This window comes from Coregonus clupeaformis, unplaced genomic scaffold (assembly GCF_020615455.1).
Source record: "Coregonus clupeaformis isolate EN_2021a unplaced genomic scaffold, ASM2061545v1 scaf1143, whole genome shotgun sequence".
In the NCBI taxonomy this organism is placed as follows: domain Eukaryota; kingdom Metazoa; phylum Chordata; class Actinopteri; order Salmoniformes; family Salmonidae; genus Coregonus; species Coregonus clupeaformis.
This window is the reverse complement of record NW_025534597.1, coordinates 104,340-115,248: the sequence shown is the minus strand read 5'-3', so window position 1 is coordinate 115,248 and position 10,909 is coordinate 104,340. Positions and strand designations below refer to the sequence as shown.

The 10,909-nt window shown below is 46.2% G+C and overlaps 1 protein-coding gene across 1 annotated transcript in view; it reads left to right on the top strand.

The window, feature by feature from the left end:
- Positions 1–9,009: 9,009 nt before the first annotated feature.
- Positions 9,010–10,909, top strand: part of LOC121556728 (TGF-beta receptor type-2-like) — a 79,395-nt gene continuing 77,495 nt past the window's right edge. Inside the window, exon 1 of the mRNA XM_041870614.1 lies at positions 9,010–9,276. Within this exon, the coding sequence (XP_041726548.1) occupies positions 9,195–9,276 (82 nt within the window). The 5' untranslated portion in view covers positions 9,010–9,194. The remainder of the gene's footprint in view (positions 9,277–10,909) is intronic.

The window sequence follows — 10,909 nt, the reverse complement described above, 5'->3', positions numbered from 1 at the left end:
CTAGTTTCTTTGGTCCAAACAAAGACTGTGTAATATCGCTTAATATCACATGAGACTTGTGATCGTCGTCGTCGTCGTCGGGTGAGGTTGTGTCTCTCTCTGGCGGGAGGTAAGCTTGGCTTATATGGCTTATATACATAGTTTGGGCTTTGTCGAGTAAAACTTAAACTATGTCTTTAGATTGTAGTTAGGTATTGTAGGTAGTTATCGTGGATTGTTGTATGTAATTATTGTAGGTTAGCATTGTATTCGGGTGAGCCCGGTGAAGCACGAAGCTAGCTAACCCACTACCTGGACTAGCTGGCAGGTAGCTACTGGTAACTATTAGCAACTGTGGATAGTTGTTTCACGCCTGAGAATACCTGTAATTACGCCAGCTAGCTGCCTACAATAATTACATACAATAATGCCTACCATTCAGCTGTTTTTCTAACCTCATTGTCAGAAGCGTTAACGTTAGGTAGTAAGTGGCTACTGTGCTTGAAATTTAGCTAGCTTGTTGCTACCTGGATAGCTACTAGTAAACAATAGCTGGAATGACCTAGCGAACAGACGCGTACTGGCTGAGTCAATTCAGTGGCTAGCTTTGCACTTGGCTAGCTAACAGTAGCTGCTAGGGGTAAGTTATAACCTACATTTGTGTTTTGTTTTTACATACTGGTAGCCAGAGTCGTTCAAGGGAATTCGGGACATGGGTGACTAGTTAACGTTAGCTTGGCTCTCTCTGTGTGTTCGTGCCATGGGAGGACGGGTTTCTTCTTTGTCTGAAAGCAATGGCTAGCTAGTATGCTAACTATTCTAGCTAACTAACTGGCTGAATAAGTTGATGACGGACTCGCTCAAGCTGTCGGGACTAACCCACAATGTTAGACACGGACACGAATGATCTGCTTGGCGTGTTGACACACTGGTGGTTTGTTTTGGCCGAGTATTGGTGCTAAACCGTGTTGTTGGAGTCCGGCATGCTAGTTGGCTGTGGCGTCATATGACTAGGTGCCCTGGACGATTTTCACGGAAGAATACTGTACCAAGTTAGCTAGCTGAATAAACTAAGTTAGTCTATTCCTAGAAAACATTGAACCGCTGTAGTTTACAACAATTATAGTTTCTGAGGTGGAAGTTGGGAGAGTTATATTTGGGTGTTTCAGTGAAACGTAAGTGAGGGAGTCCCCGCTCTCTCCTTTCCCAGATGTTTAGTTCATTTCATTCCGATCTCCTTTGCATTATTGTAGCCATTTTCTGTAGCCTGTCAACTATGCCTCTGTCTATCCCTGTTCTCTCCTCTCCGCACAGGCTATACAAACACCTCACACCGCGTGGCTGCTACCTCTCTAACCTGGTGGTCCCTGCACGCACCACCCACGTGGAGTTCCAGGTCTCAGGCAGCCTCTGGAACTGCCGTTCTGCTGCCAACAAGGCAGAGTTCATCTCAGCCTATGCTACCCTCCAGTCCCTCGACTTCTTGGCGCTGACGGAAACATGGATTACCACTGAAAACACTGCTACTCCTACTGCTCTCTCCTCGTCTGACCATGTGCTCTCGCATACCCCGAGAGCATCTGGTCAGCGGGGTGGTGGCACAGGAATCCTCATCTGTCCCAAGTGGACATTCTCTCTTTTTCCCCTGACCCATCTGTCTATCTCCTCATTTGAATTCCATGCTGTCACAGTCACTAGCCCATTCAAGCTTAACATCCTTGTCATGTATCGCCCTCCAGGTTCCCTTGGAGAGTTCATCAATGAGCTTGACGCCTTGATAAGTTCCTTTCCTGAGGATGGCTCACCCCTCACAGTTCTGGGTGACTTCATCCTCCCTACGTCTATCTTTGACTCATTTCTCTCTGCCTCCTTCTTTCCACCCCTCTCCTCTTTTGACCTCACCCTCTCACCGTCCCCCCCTACTCACAAGGCAGGCAATACGCTTGACCTCATCTTTACTAGATGCTGTTCTTCTACTAATCTCACTGCAACTCCCCTCCATGTCTCCGACCACTACTTTGTATCCTTTTCTCTCTCGCTCTCCTCCAACACTACTCACTCTGCCCCAACTCAGATGGTAATGCGCCGTCGCAACCTTCGCTCTCTCTCTCCCGCTACTCTCTCCTCTTCCATCGTATCATCTCTTCCCTCTGCTCAATCCTTCTCCCTCCAATCTCCTGATTCTGCCTCCTCAACCCTCCTCTCCTCCCTTTCTGCATCCTTTGAATCTTTATGTCCACTATCCTCCCGGCCGGCTCGGTCCTCCCCTCCTGCTCCGTCGCTTGATGACTCATTGCGAGCTCACAGAACAGGGCTCCGGGCAGACGAGCGGAAATGGAGGAAAACTAGACTCCCTGCGGACCTGGCATCTTTTCACTCCCTCCTCTCTACATTTTCTTCATCTGTTTCTGCTGCTAAAGCCACTTTCTACCACTCTAAATTCCAAGCATCTGCCTCTAACCCTAGGAAGCTCTTTGCCACCTTCTCCTCCCTGCTGAATCCTCCTCCCCCTCCCCCCCACTCCTCCCTCTCTGTGGATGACTTCGTCAACCATTTTGAAAAGAAGGTTGACGACATCCGATCCTCGTTTGTTAAGTCAAATGACACTGCTGGTCCTGCTCATACTGCCCTACCCTATGCTTTGACTTCTTTCTCCCCTCTCTCTCCAGATAAAATCTTGCGACTTGTGACGGCCGGCCGCCCAACAACCTGCCCGCTTGACCCTATCCCCTCCTTTCTTCTCCAGACCATCTCCGGTGACCTTCTCCCTTACCTCACCTCGCTCATCAACTCATCCTTGACCGCTGGCTATGTCCCTTCTGTCTTCAAGAGAGCGAGAGTTGCACCCCTTCTCAAAAAACCAACACTCGATCCCTCTGATGTCAACAACTACAGACCAGTATCCCTTCTTTCTTTTCTCTCCAAAACTCTTGAGCCAACTCTCTTGCTATCTCTCTCAGAATGACCTTCTTGATCCATACCAGTCAGGTTTCAAGACTGGTCATTCAACTGAGACTGCTTTTCTCTGTGTCACGGAGGCTCTCCGCACTGCTAAAGCTAACTCTCTCTCCTCTGCTCTTGTCCTTCTAGACCTGTCTGCTGCCTTTGATACTGTGAACCATCAGATCCTCCTCTCCACCCTCTCCGAGCTGGGCATCTCCGGCGCAGCTCACTCTTGGATTGCGTCCTACCTGACCGGTTGCTCCTACCAAGTGGCGTGGCGAGAATCTGTCTCCGCACCACTGGTGTCCCCCAGGGCTCAGTTCTAGGCCCTCTCCTATTCTCGCTATACACCAAGTCACTTGGCTCTGTCATATCCTCACATGGCCTTCTCCTATCATTTCAACGCAGACACACAACTAATCTTCTCCTTTCCCCCTTCTGATAACCAGGTGGCGAATCGCATCTCTGCATGTCTGGCAGATATATCAGTGTGGATGATGGATCACCACCTCAAGCTGAACCTCGGCAAGACGGAGCTGCTCTTCCTCCCGGGGAAGGACTTCCCGTTCCATGATCTCGCCATCACGGTTGACAACTCCGTTGTGTCCTCCTCCCAGAGTGCAAAGAGCCTTGGCGCGACCCTGGACAACACCCTGTCGTTCTCCGCTAACATCAAGGTGGTGACCCGATCCTGTAGGTTCATGCTCTACAACATTCGGAGAGTACGACCCTGCCTTACACAGGAAGCGGCACAGGTCCTAATCCAGGCACTTGTCATCTCCCGTCTGGATTACTGCAACTCGCTGTTGGCTGGGCTCCCTGCCTGTGCCATTAAACCCCTACAACTCATCCAGAATGAGGACAGGGGAAGAGGGGGGACAGGGGAAGAGGAGAGGGGGACAGGGGAAGAGGAGAGGGAGGACATGGGAAGAGGAGAGGGAGGACAGGGGAAGAGGGGGGACAGGGAAAGAAGAGAGGGGGAACAGGGGAAGAGGAGACGGGGACAGGGGAAGAGGAGAGGGAGGACAGGGGAAGAGGAGAGGGGGGAAAGGGGAAGAGGAGAGGGGGAACAGGGGAAGAGGAGAGGGAGGACAGGGGAAGAGGAGAGGGAGGACAGGGGAAGAGGAGAGGGGGAACAGGGGAAGAGGAGAGGGGGGACAGGGGAAGAGGAGAGGAGGGACAGGGGAAGAGGAGAGGGGGAACAGGGAAAGAGGAGAGGGAGGACAGGGGAAGAGGAGAGGGAGGACAGGGGAAGAGGAGAGGGACGACATGGGAAGAGGAGAGGGGGGACAGGGGAAGAGGAGAGGGAGGACAGGGGAAGAGAAGAGGGGGACAGGGGAAGAGGAGAGGGGGGACAGGGGAAGAGGAGAGGGGGGACAGGGGAAGCGGTTTCACATGTTAAAAAAACGTTCACATGTGAGAATCGGATCTGCAGTTTCACATGTAAGAAAATCTCACTTTCACATGTGGAATTGCAAGTTCACATGTGAAAAACAATCACATGTAAAACATCTAATTTGCAGTTTCATATGTGAAAAACATTCACGTGATTATTTTTCACATGTGAACTTGCAATTCCACATGTGAAAGTGAAAATGAAACAACCAATATAAAACATGGTTCACACTATCACACTATAATATTGATTTCATGGATGGTCAGTCCTTGCATCCACAGTGCAATCCTCTAATGAGTGAGTTACTTTTGTGCCATTAATATCAAGCAAAACTTCTTAAGTCGAGAAAAAAAATCTCAGTATTGCAAACAAAAAGAATGATATTGAAAGCAAAACATAAACCCCAAAGTATTGAAAGCAAAACATAAACCCCAAAGTGTTGAGAGCGAAACAAAATATTGCAAGGAAATAATTGTTTAAATGCGAGAGCAAATGAATTGTAAATGGATGCCCACATTTTTTTTCAGTGACTTTAAAAAAAATGATAACGCAAATTAATAAAATGCCTCCTTCTTTCCTGCAATTTTCCCTCTCATTGGAAGGGACCCTGACCCTGGCCTTTGCTTTCGCTGCCTTTTTTCCAGTTGTAAATTTTGACACAATTATTCCAGCAACATAGCACCGTGCATCCCACTGCTTTGTATACCTCTGAAGCTAAGCAGGGCCGGTCCTGGTTGGTCCCTGGATGGGAGACCAGATGTAGCTGAAGGGGGAAATTATTTCCTTACAATTATTTTTCATGTGGGAAAAAAATGTAAATGTGAAACTTCACATGTGTCTGAAAACCACATGTCTGACTTGGGAACATTTCGTGTGATATATATATATTTTTTTTTTCACGTGTGTGTGTTTCACTCTCTAATTCTGAAAAGCCTGTTTGATTAGACTAAAGTCAGTGGTCTGTGTTGAAACACTCTTCACAAGAAGACAGTCTTTGATATGAATTCACAGGAAGACACAAATACAGTACATTTGGAAAGTATTCAGACCCCTTCCCTTTTTCCACATTTTGTTACGTTACATCCTTATTCTAAAATGGATTAAATTAATTTTCTCCCTCAACAATCTACACACAATACCCCATAATGACAAAGTGAAAACAGGTTTTTAGAAAATGTTTCACATTTATTACAAATAAAAAAACAGCAATACCTTATTTACATAAGTATTCAGACCCTTTGCTATGAGACTCGAAATTGAGCTCAGGTGCATCCTGTTTCCATTGATCATCCTTGAGATGTTTCTACAACTTGATTGGAGTCCGCATGTGGTAAATTCAATTGATTGGACATGATTTGGAAAGGCACACACCTGTCTATGTAAGGTCCCACAGTTGACAGTGCATGTCAGAGCAAAAACCAAGCCATGAGGTCGAAGGAATTGTCCATAGAGCTCCGAGACAGGATTGTGTCGAGGCACAGATCTGGGGAAGGGTACCAAAACATTTCTGCAGCATTGAAGGTCCCCAATAACACAGTGGCCTCCATAATTCTTACATGGAAGAAGTTTGGAACCACCAAGACTCTTCCTAGAGCTGGTCGCCAGGCCAAACTCAGCAATCGGGGGAGAAGGGCCTTGGTCAGGGAGGTGACCAAGAACCCGATTGTCACTCTGACAGAGCTCCAGAGTTCCTCTGTGGAGATGGGAGAACCTTCCAGAAGAACAACCATCTCTGCAGCACTCCACCAATCAGGCCTTTATGGTAGAGTGGCCAGACGGAAGCAACTCCTCTGTAAAAGGCACATGACAGCCCGCTTGGAGTTTGCCAAAAGGCACCTAAAGGACTCTCAGACCATGAGAAACAAGATTCTCTGGTCTGATGAAACCAAGATGAAACTCTTTGGCCTGAATGCCAAGCGTCACATCTGGAGGAAACCTGGCACCATCCCTACGGTGAAGCATGGTGGTGGCAACATCATGCTGTGGGGATGTTTTTCAGCGGCAGGGACTGGGAGACTAGTCAGGATCGAGGGAAAGATGAACGGAGCAAAGTACAGAGAGATCTTTGATGAAAACCTGCTCCAGAGCGCTCAGGACCTCAGACTGGGGAGAAGGTTCACCTTACTAACAGGACAACGACCCTAAGCACACAGTGAAGACAACGCAGGAGTGGCTTCGGGACAAGTCTCTGAATGTCCTTGAGTGGCCCAGCCAGAGTCCGGACCTGAACCCGATCGAACATCTCTGGAGAGATCTGAAAATAGCTGTGCAGCAATGCTCCCCATTCAACCTGACAGAGCTTGAGAGGATCTGCAGAGAAGAATGGGAGAAACTCCCCAAATACAGGTGTGCCAAGCTTGTTGCGTCATACCCAAGAAGACTCAAGGCTGTAATCGCTGCCACAGGTGCGTCAACAAAGTACTGAGTAAAGGGTCTGAATACTTATGTAAATGTAATATTTCTGTTGTTGTTCTGTTTTTGCTTTGTCATTATGGGGTACTGTGTGTAGATTGATGAGGGGAAAAAACAATTTCATCAATTTTAGAATAAGGCTGTAACGTTAAAAAAAAGTCAAGGGGTCTGAATACTTTCCGAATGCACTATACATTCGGTATACAGTATACATGCCTTTGTGTACGAGTGTGTGTGTGTGTGTGTGTGTGTGTGTGTGCGTGCGTGCGTGTGTGTGCGTGTGCGTGTGCGTGTGTGTGTGTGTGGGTGTGTACGGCTTGGCTGGGCTGGTGGTATCGCTGACAGTCTGGCTAAATAATGGTGTTAACTTATAACTGGATGCTTTCATAAAAGCTATTTTGGCCAGGGATTCCAGTACACACACGCACACACACACACACACACACACACTAACTCACCAGGATGTTGATACCAGAAATGTTTCATCATCATCATACTTGCACAGAGCTCATCCATCATTCAGTGTCTGTTGCAAACTATTACCATAAGCTAACATAGAGAAGCAGTAAACAGTCCATTTGGGTGTTGAACATTAAGTAAAAACACTGATTTCCACACATGGGCCCAGCTCACTGGTATTTTCTAAACGGAACATTGCTCGGAGTGGGGAAGATCTCACATACCGGGAACTGTCGGTTTCTAATAAATAATACTTTATGAAGTAGTGACTAGTAGTGAGTACATTTGACTGTAACTCTCTCTTACAACATACTTCCAAGTCTCCTACTGCACTAGTGCCTCATCCAGACCTCTCTTTCCATGTATGTACAGTGTGGTCAGCATGGTAGATATGATGGTAGGAGATATAGTGGAGGTGGTCAGCATGGTAGATATGATGGTAGGAGCTATAGTGGAGGTGGTCAGCATGGTAGATATGATGGTAGGAGCTATAGTGGAGGTGGTCAGCATGGTAGATATGATGGTAGGAACTATAGTGGAGGTGGTCAGCATGGTAGATATGATGGTAGGAGCTATAGTGGAGGTGGTCAGTATGGTATATATGATAGTAGGAGATATAGTGGAGGTGGTCAGTATGGTAGACATTATGGTAGGAGATATGGTGGAGGTGGTCAGTATGGTAGATATGACGGTAGGAGATATAGTGGAGGTGGTCAGTACGGTAGATATGATGGTAGGAGCTATAGTAGAGGTGGTCAGTATGATCTGTATGGTAGATATGATGGTAGGAGCTATAGTGGATCTGGTCAGTATGGTGGTAGGAGGCATGGCTGTTGGCCTGGTTGCCTTGTTCCAAAACTGTTCAGAGGAGAGCATGTTCAGACCTGTCTGTGAAGAAGAGGTTCTTTCTCTCTCTCTCGCTCTTTTTCTCTCTCAATTCAATTAAATTCAACTAAATTCTCTCTCTCTCTCTCTCTCTCTCTCTCTCTCTCTCTCTCTCTCTCTCTCTCTCTCTCTCTCTCTCTCTCTCTCTCTCTCTCTCTCTCTCTCTCTCGTCCCCCGTTCTGTTTTGCTGTGGTTTGTGCTTCATATCTGCCGAGATCTGCACCAGCCCTGTTTGATAAAAGACTCCCTAACAACTGGACCGAAATATGTCCCTTTGTCTGTGTCTCTGTCTCTGTCTGTCTCTGCACTGATTTTAGACATACCATACACAGGAGATTAGAATTTAAAACATTAGCTCTCTCTCTCCCTCCTCTCTCTCTACCCCTCTCTTCCTGACTCTCTCTCTTTCTGACTCTCTCTCTTTCTGACTCTCTCTCTTCCCCCTCTCTCTCTCTCTTTCCCCCCTCTCTTTTTCTGACTCTCTCTCTTTCTGACTCTCTCTCTTGCTGACACTCTCTTTCTGACTCTCTATTCTCACTCTCTCCTCAAAATAAAAGTTATATCAAAGCATTGCCAGATCACATATTGACATTGATACAGTATAATAACATACTTATAGGTAGTAGTTTAGTAGGATTATGTATCAAACATTTAAATCTAAAGCTGTGTATCATAAATAATGTTCTTGTTATGTTATGGCAGATCATATCTCGCCCCATGTTTGTTTACTCAAACATAATCGTATTATGAGTTTGCATAGGCCCGCTCTCAATGTTAGGTGTTTAATTACAGGTTTGAGTAAAACTATGGGGTGCGAGGGAGGGAGAGAGGGTGGAAAAAGTCCTGCCTTTGAAAATATTTCCTGTTTCGCGATAGAGAACCCACCTCCATGCTCTGACTCAACGTAGTGTGCACTCTGCATTCACAGAGAGATTCTTCAGCAGTGAGTCTACAGCTGCGCTGGAGAAGGGTGTTACGTGGAGAGAGTCTGCCTCTCCCAAAGCGCGGCTCAAACTTTCAACGCTGCATTCTTGACTTCCACAAAGCTTTCTCTCTATTAAACTTTATATAGAAGCGGGATACATTTTAATCAACAACTGTGGAAAATATATTTACAGTCATGGAGCAACGTGGATTTTCCTTACTTTGGTGGGGCACGATACCTTTCCTGTTTATATCCGTTCTGGAACCGAGCAGAGTGGGTGAGTTAAAGTTGAAGTTCATCCTCTTGACACTTCTACGAGTTTTGCAGTGACGTGAACACCTGTCATTTACCGTGAAAATGAATTAGATACATTAACTTTGTCATGACTAGCCTAATGTTTGCCAATTAAAATAAATATAACTTGAAAACACTCCGTATGAGCTATTGGTATGTGCGCTACTAACATGTACCTTCAGTACAGCGCAACAGGTGACACTTCCACAAAACAGGATTTTAGGATAATATCATTAGATAATATCATTAGATAATATCATTAGAATATAATAATAATCATAAGAAGAAGAAGAAGAAGAAAAAGCAGAAGAAGAAGAAGAAGAAGAAGAAGATGAAGAAGAAGATGAAGAAGAAGATGAAGAAGAAGAATATAATATCATTAGATAATATCATTAGAAAAATAAATACGATATTTATATATACTAGGCTATAGCCGACTTAAATGACATTTATCCACCCATCTGTCTGTCTGTTTACCGTTTATCTGATGCATGGAACTTTATTAGGCTACACGTGGTATAATGCACCGTTTAGTGCAGAGTATTTGTATAACACATCAACCCAATAATGCATCCAGCCTTTTACCACTTTTCTCTTGGTGTAATGCTTGTTTGTTAACATTACCTTGGACTGTGTGTTTACACATTTTCACTCACTCTGCAATCATAGGTGTTTAGTATGCCGTGTAAATAAACCCTGGTCCATCCCATCTCTGCATTCCCCTACCTCCCTGTACACAGAGAACCTGTGTACAGGGTCTGCATGTGTGATGTTGCATGGGTTGGCATAGTAGGACATTCAGCATGATAACATCCTGGGTGTTATAATGTAGTAGTAAGCAGAGATTCTGTAGTTATTAACATGGGTTGTCATTGTAGGACATTCAGCATGATAACATCCTGGGTGTTATAATGTAATAGTAAGCAGATATTCTATTGTTATTAACATGGGTTGTCATTGTAGGACATTCAGCATGATAACATCCTGGGTGTTATAATGTAGTAGTAAGCAGAGATTATATTGTTATTAACATGGGTTGTCATTGTAGGACATTCAGCATGATAACATCCTGGGTGTTATAATGTAGTAGTAAGCAGAGATTCTATTGTTATTAACATGGTCGTTGTGATTCCTTCTACCCTCCTTTCTGGTTGTTTGTTCATTCCCTGTCTCCTCTCTTCTCCTCCTTTTCCCCTCTCCTCCTCTTCCCCCTCTCCTCTCCTCCTCTCCTCCTCTCCTCCTCTTCCCTCTCCTCCTCTCCTCCTCTTCCCCCTCTCCTCTCCTCCTCTCCTCCTCTTCCCTCTCCTCTCCTCCTCTCCCCCCTCTCCTCTCCTCCTCTCCTCCTCTCCTCTTCTCCTCCTCTTCCCCCTCTCCTCTCCTCCTCTCCTCCTCTTCCCTCTCCTCCACTTCCCCCTCTCCTCTCCTCCTCTTCCCCCTCTCCTCCTCTTCCCTCTCCTCCTCTCATCTCCTCCTCTCCTCCTCTTCCCCTCTCCTCTCCTCCTCTTCCCCATCTTCTCTCCTCCTCTCCTCCTCTCCTCCTCTTCCCTCTCCTCCACTCGGCCTCTTCCCCCTCTCCCCCTCCTCCCCCTCTCCTCTCCTGCTCTCTTCCCCCTCTT